Source organism: Hyperolius riggenbachi, chromosome 7, assembly GCF_040937935.1.
Source record: "Hyperolius riggenbachi isolate aHypRig1 chromosome 7, aHypRig1.pri, whole genome shotgun sequence".
Classification (NCBI taxonomy): domain Eukaryota; kingdom Metazoa; phylum Chordata; class Amphibia; order Anura; family Hyperoliidae; genus Hyperolius; species Hyperolius riggenbachi.
The window spans coordinates 279,139,806-279,160,473 of record NC_090652.1 but is presented as its reverse complement, the minus strand read 5'-3'; the positions used below and the strand labels follow the sequence as shown (position 1 = coordinate 279,160,473).

Genomic DNA, 20,668 nt, shown 5'->3' with positions numbered 1-20,668 from the left:
ACACACACTCTGTGCATTGCATGAGAATGTAAATTGACCAATCAACTCATACCCATAGGGTAGGGGCAGGTAGCATTGCTAAAGATGCTATGATGACCACTTGAAAAGTTTGCTATGGGTTTGTCTAGCTACGGCACTGTCAGGTATTCTGAATACACCACCTGAATGGTTGTTCCAGGTGTGATTCACACACAACTGAAGCTGGAAAATCAACATTACAGGCAAGACATTGGCATTTATCAAATAAAGCTGATAGCACCATATTTCTCTCGTATCCCTTTAATAGTGGTGCATGCATCTGCAGTAGCAAGCTAAAATATGGCCTTCTACCTATCATGAACTTACTGTGTGAAGTCAAGCATCGGTGCCTCAACTCTGACCTCCTGTTTGTGTTCTAGGGGTCTCTATACCAATGTCATCGGTAGCAATAGCTGGCACGGGTCAGCCAGCCATCACAAAGACCACGTCTGTTCTCCAGGATGGGGTAATAGTGACCTCCGCGTCTGGGACACCGATGCAGAGTCACCACTCTATGGGCAGCTCCTTCCCGTTCCCAGGACCAGAGCATCCCAATCATTTTGCACAGAATTCTACCAACAACCTTCCGCAGCCCGTCAACCCCAACGTCCTAAATTCCCTGCCAATGGCTTTACCCATGAACCAACAGCATCTTCTGAATCAGAATATTCTGCATATGTTGCAGCCTTCAGCTGGGGAAGGTAGGTCTCCACTGTCTTCTTCTCTTGGCTTTACAGAGGTGTAATTACTGCTTCAGATGTTTATAACTCCTCCAATTAGAAGACTTGACAGGGGCGTAACTAGAGGGAAGCAGCCTCTGCGATCGCAGTGGGATCCAGAGCTGTGAGGGTCCCCTTCTACTAACCTTCCCTTCCTCCGATACAGGGCACTATACTTCAGATCAGGTGTTTTTGTGGCTACACTTGTTATGGGTGCGAAGATCATAAAGGCCACACTTGTTTTATTACTCCTGTGAGATGGGCCCCCAGGCCGTGCAGGGCATCAAGGGGAGACAAGGGAAGTGGGGTAAACATTGGAGGGTCCCATGAATTGTAATTACCCAACTGGCCATCGATCTAAAGTTGATGTTGACAGCAAATCTCATGTAAAATCTGTTGACTGTCCACACCCATTCTAAATGGACCCATGGACATGAATTGACCGAAGAATACTCTTCTTTCTGATAGGAACTGAATGGTCTTATCCCACCACCCTACAGTATATAAGTTTTGTGGCACTAAATTTGTATACTGACAGCTTAAAAAGATACAACCCAACCACTTGAACTCGGATCAGGTCATTTGGATGTGGAGACTGGCAGGTGTTTAATTGACACCTGTGTTAATTAGCAGTAATCAGGCATCCAAACGGTGAGTTAGGTACCCAATGCGGCAATTAGATGATCGACTACAACAAGCAGTTGTTTGGATGCTGGGGTTAGAATGTTTGGTTTGGGCATTTATAGATGGGGTTATGCATTCAATTAGGTGGGTGGGCGGGGGTCGTTTAAGGCACCTATAGTAGAAGGTTCAAGTGTGAACGAGTGCCAGTTTTTACTACTATCGGGACCACCCAGTGCCCAACTCAAGAATTACCGCCACAATACGTACTCACCTGAACTTCACATGGGGATTTTATAAGGGTGCATGTGCAGAATGCAGTGGGAGCACTGTCAAGGAGACCTGCCGCGGGGCCAGTTCATGCGTAGTAGTGTGTGAATTCGTCAAGTTGTGCATTTACCAGACAGAGCAGAGGAGCAAGAAAGATGACAGGGAGGGACCTACAAGTCAATGGGGGCTGGAAGAAGTCCTTGGTAAGTGAAAGAACAGTCTTTATGTTCAACTCAGATATGCTTTAAAGGGAGCCTGCATAGTGTTTTCCATAAGGCTTTTTATGATCAGCGTTGACTGCTTACTGTTAAGTGTTAAACACGTTTGTTCATCCTCCTACTTTCTGCTTAAGTGTATATCACCCAGCGTTAGGCTGAGGGAGCCAGGACCAGACAAAGCTAGGCAGTAAGAACACATTCCTAATTCCAAGCATAGTGACAAGCACATGGGAGGGGAGGAGGCTGCACACTCTACTAAACCATGGGAAAGGCTGGTGAGACTAGCAGGGCAGTGCCGAACCAGTCACCATCAGTCCTGCCATGTTTGTTGGGCTTTTTTCCTTTTTATTATTTGCTTGGCTGGGCTTTGGTGCTGGAAAACATAAACAAGCCAGTGTGACATATCTCTACTCACCTCAGTTTTATCTCACAACAGTCTTCTCTCTGTCATTACAGGAAATGTGTCACCGATGAACCCACACTTGAATAATCATCAGCTGTCGCACCTTCAGTCACTACTAAACGGCAATCCACAACAGCAGCAGCAGCAGCTCCTGCAAGGCTTCCCGAATCTTCACGCCTTGAAAGGACACGTTCCAGGGCCACCAAACAGCTTAAATCCCATGGCATGCTTGTTCCAAAACTTCCAGGTAAGTATAATGGCTCTGTCACCTCTAGCAGAGCAGTAGAGGGGCCTCCAGCTCGAGGTGTGAATTTTGTCTTGGGAGAAAGGTGATGGTACAGCTGGCTGTATGGAAAATAGTAACCTCCTTCTGAACAATCATTACCATTAAAGCTAAACTCCAGTTATGCTGGTTATAAATAATTCTGTAGATCAACCCCCATTAGAAATAATCTTAAAATATAAAAAAAAGGCCTATCCCCCAATACTGTAAAATTAAGCATTTGATGCACTGCATATGAATAAGAGTGCCTTTTCCAGAAGGTCTGGGGGAGGGGCTGGTGTGATATCCTAATACTGCTGAACTTTTCAAGCCTACAAGGGGCGTGTCTGTGACTTGAGTGGAGGCCCTTAGCAGACCAGTAAAAAAAACAGCAGTCTCAGAGGTAAGTTCTTATTTAATAACTCGAGTTATCTGATTCCCAACCTACACATTCTTCATAGGTCAGCCCAACCGAGTCCACTGAAGAATTGTTCAACATGAAACTTCCTGCCCTGGAAAGAGGTTGAGTTAAAGTGTAACTGTCGGGAATAAAATCAAAAATCAATTCTTTATTTTTATCTGGTAAACAAGTAATAAGGATGCTAACCAGGCAATCCAAACGTTTGCCGCACAAAAGGAAGTTGCAGGGCATGCTGGGTTGTCCTTTTTTTGCTTCTGTACATTAGTTAAGTCTGAGGGGAAATAAAGAAGCAAAAAAAGACAACCCAGCATACCCTGCAACTTCCTTTGTGCGGCAACGTACCAAATAAGAGTCAGGTAAACTGGGAAATGATAATTTATAAAAAAGAAAATTAATAGTGATTTTAACATTTGGATTGCCTGTTAGCATTCTTATTACATGTTTACCAGATAAAAATAAAAACTTGATTTTTGATTTTATGCCCGATGATTACACTTTAACCACTTAAGGACCAGGGCTTTTTGCAGTGATCGGTGCTGCGTGGGCTCTCCAGCCCGCAGCACCGATCAGGATTGAGCCTTGGCGATCAGACTCCCCCCCCCCCCCCCCCCCTTTTTCCCCACTAGGGGGATGTCCTGCTGGGGGGGGGTCTGATCGCCGCCGGCTGTTTGTGATCTGCGGGGGGGGGGGGGGGCTCCTCAAAGCCCCCCTCCGCAGCGTTTTCTGCTCTCCCTCCCTCTATCTTACCCGTTGAGCAGTGCAGGACGGATATCCGTCCTGCGCCTGATAGGATAGGCTTCAGCCTATCATATGCCGGCGATCCCCTGCCACTCAGAGGCCGGGGATCGCCGATCTATGTCACGGCGCTGCTGTGCAGCAGCGCCGTATGATGTAAACAGCGGGGATTTGTTCCCCGCGTGTTTACACTTCGCCGGCGAGCCGCGATCGGCGGCTCTCCGGCTGTTCACGGAGGCAGTCTCCGTGAACTGGCATGGAAAGCCCTATTGAGCGGCCGTTTCCGTGCTATACCACTAACGACCCGCCGACGCCTATCGGCGTTAGGCGGTCGTTAAGTGGTTAAGGTGGGCATACATCTAGCGGTTTGGCTGTACGATCAACCTTTCGATTTGACCATTTTATCTAATCGAGAGGGAATCGAGTGTGTTCCATTATTCCCAGTCGATGAAAAGTGGCCGATATCCTGTCAAATCGACCAGCTTAGTTGATCGAGCAGGAAGTAAGATATTGGTCCATCGCACAGGTACCGGCTACTGTTCACATATTATTCAATCAACACTGAATCGATTTTTGCATTCAGAGCATGGCACAATATCGGTAAGATCGATTATTGAAGGTGAATCGCATAGGATATCACTTGTAGTGTGTAGCCTACTAGTTGATCCACTTTTGATCAACCACACTGAAGTTGCTCGCCCAATAAAGTCGATTGGTTTGTCAATTGAATCAAAATCGCTGGATGTATGGCTGCTGCTATGCTAGGGTACACACCATACAATTTTCTGTTAAATGTACTGTTATGGTGGGAATACACGGTACGTTTTTGCCTCTCGATTTCGCGCCCGATCGTTTTCCGTGCTCGAATATGCGTGAGATTTTCATATCTTCCATTCGTTTCTCTTATCTTTTCCCAGTGTTCCCTATGCATTATCGAGTGCGGAATCGATCGGGCTGGTGATCGTACATGTCAGAAATGATCAATCGAGCCATCTAAATGGCTCAATGGAGCGGCAAAAACGTACCGTGTATTCCCTGCTTTAGATTTACCTCCCAGATAGATAATTTCCAATATGTTGGAAATTATCTATCTAACCATCTATCTGCCTAGCAATCAGGCATTGTTCTACTCAGCAGGAGATACCCAGAAGACAATGCACCAGAGATAATCACCAGTCTCTACCAGTACTTTACAGAAAATAATCTAACAGAAAATCTAACAGAAAATTGTATGGTGTGTACTAGGCATTAGGGCCCATTCACACTAGAAGCGCTTTTCTGAGCGTTTTGTTATTGATTAGCGGTTTTTTTTTTAATCGCTCCCATTCACTTTCATTAAAATCGTGGAAAAATCGCAGCGATTTTCACGTACGCGAGCGCAAAATCACAGCAATTTTCCCACAATTTTAAATGAAAGTGACTGGGAGCCATTTTAAAAACGTGAATCAATCGCAAAACGCTCAGAAAAGCGCTTTTTGTGCGAATGGGCCCTTAGGTGGAGAAACTCTTTTAAAATGGGCGTGGAATAATGTAGGATTGGGGCTTCCAGTACCGTGACCATTTTTGTCAAGGGGCAGCAAACCCTGGGAGGGAATATCTTGTAGCTGTGGCTCCTGCTGCAGGGGGGGGTGACATTATGGATCATCAGTGTCCCCCTCCCCCCTATCTTTATTCTTCACATTCTGGGGCAGTTTGATAACTGTCATTATACACTGACCAACGACAACATTAAACCCCCTGCCTGCTAGTGCAGTAATTGGTATCTGAACTGACGTGAGATAAACATAGGTACATTCATATTAATAAATTGTCTGAAGTCCCTTTCTGTTTTCCTGTACAGAGTTAGAAAAAAATGGCTCTTGTCATATATGCAAATGATGTCCTGAAAAGTAAATAGAAGGCGAAATCCGATTATTTGGGTAAAGACTGAGGATAGCATTTTAGTACTAAAAAGTTTGCAAGGTCGTTACTTCTGTTTGTTTTGCAACTGAATGAAGCAGATTGTATATCAGACTATCATGGCTGCTGTTTAGAATTCAGTCAAATGAAGCCACAAAATGATCTCATAAATTCATTGTCAGTTCATGTTGGCTTTAACCTTCCTGGCGGTTCATTTTTTCTGCAAAAATTGCAGAAATCCAATTTTTTTTTTTTTTTTTATGTTTCATGTAAAGCTACCAGAGTGGTAGCTACATGAAACTCCACTAGAGGGCGCATGTGTCCCTCTAGTTTGATCGTCACCGGCATCATTAGCAAACAGGGGAACGCGTATATAACGCGCTTCCCTGTTTGGCTTCTCCTGTCGCCATGGCGACGATCGGAATGATGTCATGGACGTCAGCCGACGTCCTGACGTCAGACGCCTCCGATCCAGCCCATAGCGCTGCCCGGAACTCATTGGTCCGGGCAGCGCAGGGCTCTGGCGGGGGGGGGGGGCCTCTTCCGCCGCTGCGGGCGATCGGCGATCAAGCTGTACGCGCGGCTAGCAAAGTGCTAGCTGCGCGTACAGCACTTTAAATGGTGCAAATCGCCCCACCAGGGGCTGAGAGCTCCTCCTGCGCGGCATAGCCCGAGCTCAGCTCGGGCTTATCGCCAGGAGGGTTAAAGAGAACCTGTACTGAGTAAAAAATATTTAAAATAAACACATGAGGTAACTTCAAATGAACATTACATAGTTACCTTGCCATCCGTTCCTCTCAGAAGCGCACCATTTTCTTCTGACAATAATCCCTTCCAGTTCTGACAATATTTTGTCAGATCTGAAATATATCAGTTGCTGTCAATAAAATATCAGTTGCTGTCAGTTATAACTGAGAGGAGAACTGATGTACCAGGTAATGTCCATGTTTCCCTATGGCTCAAGTGGGCGATGTTACAGTTTAACAGTGTGCTGACCAGAAAGCTGTTATGGGTAATGGCCATTTTCAAAATAGAGGATGGAAAATTCCCTTGATCACAGTGAACAAACAGGACGCGGGAAAGGATAAAGACACTGAGGAGTAGACTACATGGAAGGTAAGTATGACTTGTGTATGCTTATTTTGACTTTTAATTTTCAGTTCAGGTTTTCTTTGTTAGCCACACAGGAAACCTATGGCTCGGGGGCCAGATGTGGCTCTTTTTATGGCTACATCTGGCTCACATACAAATCATTAGGGGTTGATTCACTAAGCTACACTGCTCAAGCAGCACAGCTGTGGCAGCGCAAGTAAAATGTTCAAAGTAGGCATGCTACAGCTGCTTCAATTGTCCCACCCTGGATCCTGTCAGGTCCAGTGACTTTGTAGGATGGGATCCCTGCACTTTCATTGGCCCAATAGGCTGTCTGTCACTTGACAGGCAGCTAATTGGGCCAAAGTGTAGGGATCTCATCCTACAAAGTGAATTAACCCCCAAGTCAGCTAGCTAATTGTACAAGCTGTTAGACAGTATTTCTTCTGTCTGGCTCTTGGGGAAATTGCTGATGTTGCTGAAACCAAAGAGAAGATGAATCATGAAGACGTGTCTGACACTTCCGCTGCCTGGAGGATCAACTGTATACACATCACCATGGCAACAGGGACTTGAGCCTTTTGCTGCGCATGCGCACTGTGCCAGTTTGAAACATATTGTATGGCTCTCACAGAATTACATTTTAAAATACATGGTGTTTATGGCTCTCTCTGCCAAAAAGGTTCCTGACCCCTGCTATAGCCCATGAATCAAATGCTACTCCTGCCCCGAATGATAGTCTCTGTCCCGTCCCATCAATAGTTTCAATAGATACAAGGTCAAAATTGATTGTAATTCCATCAATTGGACATGTTGGCACAATACATTTCTGGCAGATTCAGTTGATTCTGTTGGGGGTTAAAAAACAGGACAATCGATAAGTGCCACTTGGGCCGCTGATAAAAGCCATGGAACCTGCTACTGAGGGAGTGCCGTGCTTGGCCCCAATGACTGAGCCGTGGTCCTGCCCTCGGAACTGTCAGCACCTATTAAGAATCAAGCAGGGGCAGTTAGTGGCTGTGATTGGCAGTCTGTTGCAGTGCTCCCCCCCCCCCCCCCCGCCCCCCTCTTGATTGGTGGTTTGCTACCTTACATTGGAAGTAGAGCAGAGGCAGATCGGCAAGGTTTCCACATAAACATGTGCATTGGGGACACAGAACATCGGAGGACGGGGGGGAAACTGGACATGGGGACACAGAACACAGCGGGATTGACACGGGGAAGAGAGACTTGGTGCAGATCTGAATATGTATTATTGGGACTATAAGACGCACTGACTTTTTTCCCTCCTCTTTTGGGGGAAAAAGTGTGTCTTCTAGTCCAAAGAAAAAGGTAAAAAAAAAAAACAAATGATAAAATAAAATCTCTATACATTCTCATAAATAAGTCTTCTACCCTCACTGACATTTGTTTCTCCTATTCCATGTCGCAGATGAAAATGCAAGAAAACAAAGAGGTCAGTACGCAGATGGGAGCGCCACCGATACCCGAAAACCCAAATTCATCGCTTCCTCCATTCCCCGACAAGTCTTGCAGCATGCCTCATCGGACGGAGCAGTACCTGAAAGACAACATTCGGGACGGTAACAACTCAGTAGATGCCATCTATAAGGCGGTGGTGGACGCGGCCAGCAAAGGAATGCAAGTGGTCATCACGACGGCGGTGGCCAGTACGACGCAGATGAGCTCCATCCCCGCACTAAGTGCTATGAGTGCCTTCACTGCATCCATCGGCGACCCCTTAAATCTGTCAAGTGCGGTCAACGCCATCATCCATGGCAGAAACATGGGAAACGCTGATCTAGAGGTCAGGACACGGAACTCTAGAGGTCCCCGCATGAGGAAAAACGTGGATCAGAGCAAACACATGGCTGACGGAGACAGCTTTGAGTATTTTAAGGCGGGATGCCACACGCCGAAAAGGCAGTGGAACGGAGGACAGAGCCCAGGTGAGGTGAACAGGTGGAAGTGTGAGGAGTATTTGGACCACAATGCACAGGTCCATGGCAACCCTTACCAAGCCAGATCTGGCAACGTCTCTCTGTTGCACTCTTTCGAAGACGAGCAGTGCCAGATCTTGCTGCCACCGAGGCATTGTCCAAGCGAGAAGATGCTGGAGGAGAATTTCAGGTTCAACCATTACAAAAGGACTATGATGAGTTTTAAAGAGCGGCTGGAGAGCACGGTGGAACGTTGTGCACATATGAACGGAAGCCGGGCTCCGCAGCACAGGGGTTTTGGTGAGCTCCTAAACATCCCGAAACAGGAGGTCAGTATGGAGGAACAATCTCCCAGCTCTTCCAACAGTTTAGAAAGCTCTTTAGCAAGAGACTACATACATTATAACGGAGACTTCCATGCCAAGGGCATGAATGGGTGTGCTCCCAGCCCCTCGGACACCAAGAGCATCAGTAGCGAGGATGACCTAAGGATTCCCGACTCGCCCTCTTCTAATGACTTAATGCATTATAGGCCAAGGACGTTTAATATGGGAGACTTGGTCTGGGGGCAGATTAAAGGACTGGCTTCATGGCCTGGAAAATTAATGCGGGACGACCTACATAACTCATATCAGCAGAATTCCGAAGGAGTGAAGGTACATACTTGTTTTATTATTCTATATTATGAATTTTATTTTAAAAGCAGAGCGTTCGTAATGTGCAGGCTTGCCAACTTGAAAGCAGCTCCCATTCTACTGCATAGACTGCATAGGCTCCAGCAAGGTCCAGCACTTCCCTAAAGAGAAGTTGGCCCTCAACCACTGGCATGGCTGGATTTACACTTTTTCAGCCCTTAAAGGACACCTGAACTGATTGGGATATGAAGGCTGCCATATTTATTTATTTCTTTTAACAGGGCAGAGTGCCTGGCTGTTCTGCTGATCTATTAGGCTGCAGTAGTGTCTGAATTACACATCTGAAACATGCATGTGGCTAATTCAGTCAGACTTCAATCAGAAACATCTGATTTGCATGCTTGTTTAGGATCTATGGCTAAAAGTCTTGGCGGAGCTTTAAAGGGAAGGTTCAGGGACTAGCTAAAAAAAATAAAAATCCATTTCCACTTACCTGGGGCTTCCTCCAGCCCGTGGCAGGCAGGAGGTGCCCTCGGCGCCGCTCCGCAGGCTCCCGGTGGCCGACCCGACCTGGCCAGGCCGGCGGCCAGGTCGGGCCTCTTCTGCGCTCCATGGTGCGTTCCACGCCGGCACGCTGACGTCATCGGACGTCGTGGAACGCACCATGGAGCGCAGAAGAGGCCCGACCTGGCCGCCGGCCTGGCCAGGTCGGGTCGGCCACCGGAGACCACCGGGAGCCTGCGGAGCGGCGCCGAGGGCACCTCCTGCCTGCCACGGGCTGGAGGAAGCCCCAGGTAAGTGGAAATGGATTTTTATTTTTTTTAGCTAGTCCCTGAACCTTCCCTTTAAGTAAAACTAAAGCCGCCTAAAAAAATAAAAAAGTAATGTCCTCTTTGTGCCCTCTGTCGACGCCCCCCCCCCCCCCCCCTTTCCATTCCTATTGAAGTTATTTGACCAACTGGTTCAATAAGCCTCGGGAGTCCTCATGAAGCCTTAGAAGTACTTCCAAGTGCTTGTGAATATGAGTGGGTCCATACTGTGCCTATCTTTGAATGCGCTTAAGGACACAAGTTCTTTCAAAGCCTACCGAGGACTCCCGAATGCACGGAATTCCATCAATGGACTGAGGGCATGGAGAGAACTAAGAAGTGTATGGGAGCCAGAGCCTTCCCTCTCCATAGAAATCTTACTGTGGCTTTCCATTTGCTTTACATAGAAATAAGTTTGTCAGGTTCCAAATCCCTCTTAGTTCAGATGTCTTGTGGCTCCCCTTCCAAGTGCAACAGCGCCCCTTCCATTCCATGTGTAACATTTACTGTATGTGCTGCAGCCCCTCTCTTTTTAATACTCTGCTTCCTTGGGCAGCAGCTCTCATATGCAGTCTCATTTTCAGCAACCCCAGTTTCATGTCCAGCTGCCCTTGGGCAGCAGCCACCTTAGGTTTCGGCCTGCGTGGCCTCGCTAAAAATCTGTCACATTCCAGTGTCACTGTGCCTTTGCATTGGGGTACAGCCTGCCAAAGGTATGATGAAAGGTAGGAGGTGAGTGAACATGACTGCTAACTAGGAATTGTCAGAGAAGTAGGATCTGCTGGGGTTCCCCAGAGGCCTGTGCAGGAGGAGACACCTTCTAATTGTCTGAGGCTGCTCATTATGCATTAAGCTGTATGCTTCCATTTTGTAAAATACTTAAAAGTGTAGGGTCATTTCTGAACCTCAAATAGTGAAGCAGGTCACAGATACAGGTAGGTCTGACTGGATTCTGCCTAGAAGAAATTGCTGATCACAATAATAATCTATGGAGATTTTAATCAATTTGTTTCTGAATGTAGGTTTCATTCAATTGTGCCTTTGTACATCATTTGCAAATCTAACCTTCATGTGAGCAGGAACCTGGTTTGTGGTTGCTTATGGCCCACCATGACTTAAAGTGGAACCGTGACCAAGGATTGAACTTTATCCCAATCAGTAGCTGATACCTCCTTTTGCAATGAGAAAGCTTCACCTTTTCTCAAATAGATCATCAGGGATGTCTGTATGGCTGATATTGTGGTAAAAAACTCCTCCTGTTAGTGTACAGGAACAAAGTATAAAGAAGGCTTATTAGCCAATAAATGGTATCCTCCTGATTCAAAACTTCTTGTTGAAACGGCAATGCAAATGAAATCCCAATCGTATAATTTTGTTAAAAAAATAAAAAATCTCTAAGTTATTAGTCCTGGATGATGACCCCACCCACACCCCAGAGATGTTCATTAATTTCTTAATTATCCATGCAGGTTGGGAGTAGAAAGCAAAAGGATCAGTGAAATCCCCTATTCGCCCACAAAGGCCCCCTGAAAACACACACACACACACACACACACACACACACACACACACACACACACACACACACACACACACACACACACACACACACACACACACACACACACACACACACACACACACACACACACACACACACACATATATATATATACACACACACACACACATACACACACACATACATACACACACACATACATACACACACATACATACATACACACACATACATACACACACACACATACATACACACACTACACATACACACACTATGCACACGCACACACACACACACACACACACTACACATATAGACACACACACACTACACACACACACACACACACACGTACGTATGCTTAGGGTGTAAGTTGTACCTCAGGGTAAACCTGAGATGTGAATGTAAGGAAAAGAGTTACCTACCTGGGGCTTTCTCCAGGCTTACAGCTCCCTCGCCATCTGCCTACTGATTCTTCTGCAATCTGCCCCAGAAAGTCCTCCGGTCCAGGGCCAAGTGCGCATGCGTTCCCTGGCCGTGCACGCGCTCCCGTCACCGGGAGTATTCTATGCCTGCATAGATGCGGAACACTCGCGGCGATAGGAACGTGGCTGGGGTGTATGCACGTGGCCAGACTGGAGGATGTTCTGCCGTCAGTTGCGGATGAACCAGGCAGCGCAGGAGGACAGCGAGGGAGCAATAAGCCTGGAAGGGGCTGGAGGAATCCCCAGGTATGTATATTTTTTCTTTACATTCCCATCTCAGGTACACTTTAAAAAACACAAATTGTTATTGTTTTCCCGCGTGATAGATGCGTTTGATTGATAAATTCCATCATGTCCGATATTCCGCCCGATTGTTTTACCACTCGATTCTTCAAAGAAGTGAATGGAAAAAAGATAAGAAAAACGAGCCAAAGATAAGATAATTGAGCGGAGAATCGCGTGGTAAATCGATCGAGCTGAGAATCGCGTGGAAAAAACGTATCTTGTGTTCCCAGCATTACATGACACAAGGATCATAAAGCAATTGATAAAGTATCTGTTCCCTCATCTGATTTTCTTGATCCATCCTGAACTGACGACCAATTCTGGCTCCAATCGAAATGAGTTTCAGTTTTGACTTTCCATGCAAATTTCCAGCGGGCTTGATTGGCTCAAGATCATCTCGGCGGAATCAGCATGGAGAGGGAGAACTGCAGCTCATCTTTCATCTCCTTTCCTCAATGGTGATAATGGTGTTTGATTTGACTTAGGTGGACACTGACAAGCTGAAGACTCTGCAGGAGGGGCTGGAAGCTTACAACCGAGCACAGAAGAGCAACAGAAAGTAAGGATCACCTCTTTACAGCGTCCCTGCCATATTATTATGATGTATTTGTATAGCGCTGACATCTTCTGCAGCACTTTACAGAGTACACTACATAGTCATGTCACTGACTGTCCTCCCAATCTGATTCTACCATAGTCATAGTCGTATGTCCTACCATATTATTATCATGTATTTCTATAGCGCTCACATCTTCTGCAGCACTTTACAGAGTACATAGTCATGTCACTGACTGTCCTCATATGAGCTCACAGTGTAATCCTACTAATAGCCCTAGTATAATTTCAAGCCAATTACTGGGGAGTCAATTATCTATTTGGCACATCATGAGGAGAGTGAATCTAGCAACACACATAATAAATTCCAACCTTTTAATGGATCCTCTTAAAGGGTACCTGAGACGAGGGGGGATTATACATCCAATCACCGCCACCTTCTATTCTGACAGGACCCAATGGTCCCGGGGACTGGACCAAGGCTGCGTCATTGAGCCAATCACTGGCTCAATGCCGAAGCCTTGGTCCCGCCTCCGAGACCATCGGGTCCTGTCAGAATAGCAGGCGGCGGTGACTGGATGGGCGTGTTGCTGCTCCCCCCGCTTGATTGGCCACACAGTGCTGGCTCATGCTGAAGCAAGCCTTGTGGAGCCGGAGATGAATGCCTGAATCTGCAGCTTGTCGCTGGACTCCTCTTCAGCTGATTGGTGAGTATCAGGACACCTGCACCAGGCGACATGGGGACACAGAAGGGGGGAAAGCTTAGGAATAAAAGGGGACATGAGACGTGGTGGGAAGGAGGGCATTGGACAGAAGACACGGGGGGGGGGGGGGGGCAGAGGAGGACATGGAGGGCAAAGAAGGACACAGTGTGACTGAAAAGACATAGGGACAGACGAGGCAGGATGACATGGGGCAAAGAAGGACACAGGAACAGAGGAGACACAGGAGAGACAGAGAAGGACACAGGAGGTACAAGGGGGAGATAATTGCGGGGAGAAGATCCACAAGGCACCCCTGCACCATGAATGCATCGGGTTTAGCATATATTTTTTCCCTGGATTTTGTCCTCTAAACCGAGGTGCATCTTATGGTCCGGAGTGCCATGATACGAGAATATGTCAAGTTTATTGGCTTCCCCTTAAATTGGCCTTAGACTATAATGGACATATGACTATGGTGCTATATAAAGGCATAATAATAATATCATGCCATCTGTGTATTACAGGTGACAATTTTTTTTAAGGATTTACTTAATAATTTCAGAATGTCATTCTAGAAGCATGCTTAAGTGAATTGACTGTTGAATTTCCTGTTGCAGAAGCGGAACACTAAATAACCATCTAGAAGCTGCGATACACGAGGCCATGAATGAGCTGGACAAAATATCTGGCAATGTAAGTTCTTTCAGCGTGCGGAGAGTCCCGCATCTCATGAATCAAAGTGTACAGGAGTAAAGCAGTGTTCTCCCCAGAATTTTTTTCCAGCCGGGTGGCATGAAAAAGCCGGGTGGCATAAAATGGGCGTGGCCATGACGTGTCAGAAAATGGGCGTGCCCATGACAGGGTGTAGCTAACTGTGATGTAGCAATGTAATGCAAAAGGGCCCTAATTTTTTTTCCCCAAAAGCAGGAAAATTGTCCATAAAAGTAATTACACCGGCTTTCCCCAAAAACACATACCGGTATATAAGAAGGTTGCATTTCCCCCACAAAACACACACACACACACACACACACACACAACAATGCAGCGTAGCGTTTCCCTCAAGATGTGGTGGTCTTATGATGCGATCATGCCAATATGACAGAAATCTGAGGAATGTCTCAAAGAATGAAGGTGGTTCTGAAAGCAAAAAGGGGTCTAACTCAGTACTAGCAAGAATCAGAATCAGACACAATAGAACAGACATTATGTCACATATAAAATCCAGAAACCATTACTCAAAATGTCCAATCCAGAAACCATTACTCAAAATGTCCAATCCATAAACCATTACTCAAAATGTCCAATCCATAAATCATTATTAAAAATGTTAAATGCAGAAACTATTACCCCAATGTCAAATGTAGGTCAGGCTGATGGCTAGTGGAGTGGGCTAGTCTGTTAGGTAGGTCAGGCTGCCCACTAGTGGGGTAGGTAGGTATGCAAGGCTGCTGCCTAGTGGTATGGGTAGGTAGGTAGGTAGGTCAGGCTGGTTGTTCGTGGGGTGGGTGGCAAAGTAGGTAAGGCTGGCGGCTAGTGGGGTGGGTAACAAAGTAGGTCAGGCTAGTGGGGTGGGTGGGTGGCAAAGTAGGTCAGACTGGAGGCTAGTGGGGTGGGTGGGTGGGTGGCAAAGTAGGTAAGGCTGGAGGCTAGTGGGGTGGTGGGTAGCAAAGTAGTTCAGGCTGGTGGCTAGTGGGGTTCAAAGTAGTTCAGGTTGGTGGCTAGTGGGGTGGTGGGTAGCAAAGTAATTCAGGCTGGTGGCTAGTGGGGTGGATGGCAAAGTAGGTCAGGCTGGTGGCTAGTGGGGTGGGAGGGTGGCAAAGTAGGTCAGGCTAGTGGGGTGGGTGGGTGGCAAAGTAGGTCAGGCTGGTGGCTAGTGGAGTGGGTGGGTGGCAAAGTAGGTCAGGCTAGTGGGGTGGGTGGGTGGCAAAGTAGGTCAGGCTGGTGGCTAGTGGGGTGGGTAGGAGGCAAAGTAGGTCAGGTTGGAGGCTAGTGGGGTGGGTAGGAGGCAAAGTAGGTCAGGCTAGTGGGGTGGGTGGGTGGCAAAGTATGTCAGGCTGGTGGCTAGTGGGGTTGGTGGGGGGGGCAAAGAAAGTCAAGCTGGTGGCTAGTGGGGTGTGTGAGTTTGTAGGTAGGTCCCCTCCTCCCTCTCGGTTAGCATGGCAGCAGGTTGCTCCTCACATTGTATGCTGCGAAATTCTCCGCTGCTTCCCGAAGGTCTCCCCCAGCTTCTGCACCCGATGTCAGACAGGCAGGCAGGCTGCAGTACACTGATAGCCCGGATTCCTCCATCCGGATTCCTCCAAAGCCCTGCTGATTGCCCCGATTCCTCCATCCTCCTCTGCCAGCAAGCGGCATGCGTGCCAAGCCAACCACCGCGAGCGGGTCCGTAGTGAGGCAGCTTTCTATTGGCCGGTGGGGATACAGACGTGCCTTGATTGGTGGGGGACGCTGACTCATCCCGCCCAGTTCACGCATCACTGCGAGACTGGGAGAGGAGCTTACTACACTAAAAAGTGTCCCCGGCTCCAGGCTGCGCGGCCGCCATTTTTCTGGAGGGTTCAAAACAGGCGGGCGGGGTTTCAAAACCAGCCGGGCGGCCCGCCCACTTGATTAGTCCTGGGGAGAACACTGGTAAAGGCCCGTACCCTCCTCGCAATTTTGTCCACGATTCTTCTGACTGCCTTTTTTCTGAGTGACGCGCAAACGTTTTTGTGATCTCGCGATGTGGGTACAGGAGCGTGATTGGGCAAAGATGCATTACAACGCACGGCAAATCAGATCTTTAACCCATTCAGGTTCCGTGGTTTTCACGAGAAAAATGTTCACCTCCCATTCATTAGCCTATAACTTTATCACTACTTATCACAATGAACTGATCTATATCTTGTTTTTTCCGCCACCAATTAGGCTTTCTTTGGGGGGTACATTTTGCTAAGAGCCACTTTACTGTAAACGCATTTTAACAGGAAGAATAAGAAAAAAATGGAAAAATTCATTATTTCTCAGTTTTCAGCCATTATAGTTTTAAAATAATACATGCCTCCATAATTAAAACTCACGTATTGTATATGCCCATATGTCCCGGTTATTACACCATTAAAATTATGTCCCTATCACAATGTATGGCGACAATATTTTATTTGGAAATAAAGGTGCATTTTTTCCATTTTGCATCCATCACTATTAACAAGTTTAAAATAAAAAAAATATAGAAATATTTCATCTTTACATTAATATTTAAAAAGTTTAGACCCTTAGGTAAATATTTACATGTTTTTTTTTTTTTTTATTGTAATGGTTTTTTTTTATTTATAGTAAACATTTTATTTGGGTAGTTTTGGGAGGGTGGGGGGTAAACAATAGATTTATAATGTAAATGTGTGTTGATTTTAATTCATTTTTATTTTCAGGTGTAGTATTACTTTTTGGCCACAAGATGGCGGCCATGAGTTTGTTTACATGACGTCACTCTAAGCGTAACACACGCTTAGAGTGGCGCATCAGGAAGTGAATGGCCAGAAAAGGCGCAGCTTCCGAGAGAAGCTGTCGCTTTTTCAGCGGGGGAGAGGAATCAGTGATCGGACTTCATAGTCCGATACATTGATTCCCTGGCTACTGAATCCGCGGCCGGGAGTGCGCGTGCACGCGCGTGATCGGCCGCGGGGGCGCGCGGTAGCGCACATGGTTTCTGGACGTAGTTTCTACGTCCAGAAACCAAAATAGGTTAAAGAGACTCTGTAATAAAAAAAAAACTAGAGAGGGGGAACCGTCAGGATCCCAATGAGGCTTCCCCGACCTCTGAAGTTTGAGGAATCCAGCGCTGACTCCCCCCCAAAACCACCCTGACAAGCTTGACAAGCAAAGATTTATTTACTTCTCCGCGCAGGCGCACTAGTTGCCCTTCGTTCGGGGTAGGCGGAAATAGCCGAGGTCGATCGATCCGCTCTACTGCGCAGGCACAAAGCACTTGCATCTGTACAGTAAAGCGAATAAGATCGGGCTCGGCTAGTTCAACCTTACCTGAAGGAAGAGCCGCTAGTGCGCCTGCGCGGGATCTCGGTAGGTAAGTATTCACCTCACTGCGGTTCGGGGGGCTGCAGCGCTGGACAGCGGAGGACGGGGGAAGCTTCGTTAGGCTTCCCCCTTCCGAGGTAAGTATCCTCCAGAGGGGGTTTTGTTAATTACAGATCCTCTTTAAGATCCCAGAGAACTCCCACGCAAAGAGCTGCAATGGTTTGACCTCTCATTAGCGCCAATCGTGTGCTGTCACGTGATGTTGCATGTGCCCGCGAGCAGGAAGATGGATCGGGGAACTTGTTCGTTGGAAGGTGTTGCTGTGAGGTTCCCTAATCCATCGGCAGGTGAATATTTAGCTTAACAGGCAGTGGGGCAGATCTGTGCCAGTCTTAGTAAATCAGCTCCAGTAATAATAAATATTGCTGTATTATCTTTGAACTAAAGCCTGTGTAATTCTCGTTCTCTGTCACTATGAGTTTCACCCAGTGTATTCTTACATCTTGTTTTTATGTCCTCCCTTTCTTGCTGTCCAGCTCTTCGTTTATTTTTATTTTTTCACTATATTTCCTTTATGACTTTCTCTGCACTTGTAATGTGTATGTATTATTTTTGCCCCGAACATTTAGGTATTAGATAACTACTGCCCCAAACCTCTTGTGCCTACCTAACCTCCCCTCCTTTCCCATGCCTTCCTCTTCCTAACCACTCTCCCCAACCTCCTGTGCCTACCTAACCTCCACTCCTGTCCCATGCCCTCCTAACCACTTTCCTCAACCTCCTGTGCCTACCTAACCTCCCCTCCTGTCCCATGCCTTCCTTACCACTTTCCTCAACCTCCTGTGCCTACCTAACCTCGCCTCCTTTCCCATGCTTTCCTCCTCCTAACTACTGCCCACAACCACCTGTGCCTACCTAACCTCTCCTCCTGTCCCATGCCCTCCTAACCACTTCCCTCATCCTACTGTACCTACCTAACCTCCCCTCCTGTCCCATGCCTTCCTCTTCCTAACCACTGCCCCCAACCTCCTGTGCCTACCTAACCTCCCCTCCTGTCCCATGCCCTCCTAACCACTTTCCTCAACCTCCTGTGCCTACCTAACCTCCCCTCCTGTCCCATGCCTTCCTCTTCCTAACCACTGCCCCCAACCTCCTGTGCCTACCTAACTTCCCCTCCTGTCCCATGCCTTCCTCTTTCTAACCACTGCCCCCAACCTCCTGTGCCTACCTAACCTCCCCTCCTGTCCCATGCCTTCCTCTTCCTAACCACTGCCCCCAACCACCTGTGCCTACCTAACCTCCCCTCCTGCCCCATGCCTTCCTCTTCCTAACCACTGCCCCCAATCTCCTGTGCCTACCTAACCTTCCCTCCTGTCCCATGCCTTCCTCTTCCTAACCACTGCCCCCAACCACCTGTGCCTATCTAACCTCCCCTCATGTCCCATGTCTTCCTATTCCTAACCTCTGCCCCCAACCTCCTGTGCCTACCTAACCTCCCCTCCTGTCCCATGTCTTCCTCTTCCTAACCACTGCCCCAAACCTCTTGTGCCTACCTAATCTCCCCTCCTGTCCCATGCCCTCCTAACCACTGCCCCATCCTCCTGTGCCTACCTAACCTCCCCTTCTGTCCCATGACTACTTCTTCCTAACTACTGCCCTCAGCCTCCCGTTCCATGCCTTCCTCTTCCTAACCACTGCCCCCAACCTCCTGATATTCTCAATGTTATGCACCTAGAGACCAATGATGTCATCAATATACCATAGTAACTTTCGGGTGATAATTAAAACTTTTACTATGCCCCCTATAATATCGTAAATTGTTCTGATCATTTTTGTATCTGTACGTTTTAGGTGTCTCAGCGAGATCGCCAGCTGAAGCCCCCGAAACCCAAGAGGAGAAAGATCTCCAGATAACATTGACAGAGCTCAAGATCATCTATGTGTATATAGGCATTGATATTAATATATGTATATCAATATTTCTAGATATCACCACCTGGTGTAAAGTGAATATGTGGTAAATATTTTTGCATTTTAGGCAGGTGGGTGCTGGAATCCTTAAAAACGACAAAAAAACAAAAAATACAGACATGTGACTGAATGGAGATAATCTTTCTACAATTGTGATTATAAAAAAAAAAATAATAGTCAACTGTTTCTGATACATTTTCAGTGTGTATATATACAAAAAAGCTCTAGAGTTTGATGCTGATAACTGAGATGTACATAGTGTACAATATTGTCATGTACAAGCTGACTTAATGCACACTTTATCTTTTCTGTACAATAATACTGTACAAAAATTCTTTGGTTTCTATCAAGTTGATGTTCGAGCAGTGTATAGAGATTAAAACGAAAAAAAGTAACTGCTTTTATACCGTATTGTCAGAGATGATAGCAAGGGGGCGCTCCGCATTTCTGGCCATCGCCTCCTTGGAAGCCCCTTACTTCCATTTCAGGTACCTGTAGGAGAGTGAGGTCTTATAATTATGGTTGCATGTACACTAAGTAATCACGGTTCCAAGTAAATTTCCCTTTTGTCTCTGTGAGGACTGCCGGTTGATTATTGAGCAGGCCTGAGTAATGGCTATATAACCGTATATCCGTTAGTTGTGCCCCTCTCACATAGCCCAAACATAATAACCTCGAAAAAAGGCCTAATCCCAAAAACGGAACTTTGTAGATATGCTATGAAGTGTGGCCAGTTCCCAAATTGGCCGGCCAATGTGGGAAGTGGCCAAGGTCAGATGTAAGAGAATACATCGTACCTTGGCTTGTGAGGTGACAGAAAAGCTTTTTCTTCTGAATGTGTGACCTGCAAGTCTATGCCTAACACTAACCTTTACCTCTCTAGTGCCTAACACTAATTTCCACTGTTTACTGCCTAACCCTAACCTCCCCCTCTCCTCTGCATTACCCTAACTTTTCCACCACTCCAGATTCTGTCATGTCCAAGAAAGTGACATGACACCAGGCAAATAGTGACATGGCAGGACAGCCATTTTGCACATTGACAGTCCAATGTTGGCCTTTGGCAGGTGATGTTACATTTAAA

General features: G+C 46.9%; 1 protein-coding gene across 1 annotated transcript in view; it reads left to right on the top strand.

Moving 5' to 3' along the window:
- MBD5 (methyl-CpG binding domain protein 5) overlaps nucleotides 1-19,979 on the top strand; it is a 137,646-nt gene extending 117,667 nt beyond the window's left edge. The window contains exons 7-12 of the mRNA XM_068245854.1: nucleotides 399-719; nucleotides 2,303-2,496; nucleotides 8,091-9,254; nucleotides 12,823-12,896; nucleotides 14,214-14,289; nucleotides 19,465-19,979. Coding sequence (XP_068101955.1) covers nucleotides 399-719; nucleotides 2,303-2,496; nucleotides 8,091-9,254; nucleotides 12,823-12,896; nucleotides 14,214-14,289; nucleotides 19,465-19,527 — 1,892 coding nt within the window. The 3' untranslated portion in view covers nucleotides 19,528-19,979. The remainder of the gene's footprint in view (nucleotides 1-398; nucleotides 720-2,302; nucleotides 2,497-8,090; nucleotides 9,255-12,822; nucleotides 12,897-14,213; nucleotides 14,290-19,464) is intronic.
- Nucleotides 19,980-20,668: the final 689 nt, after the last annotated feature.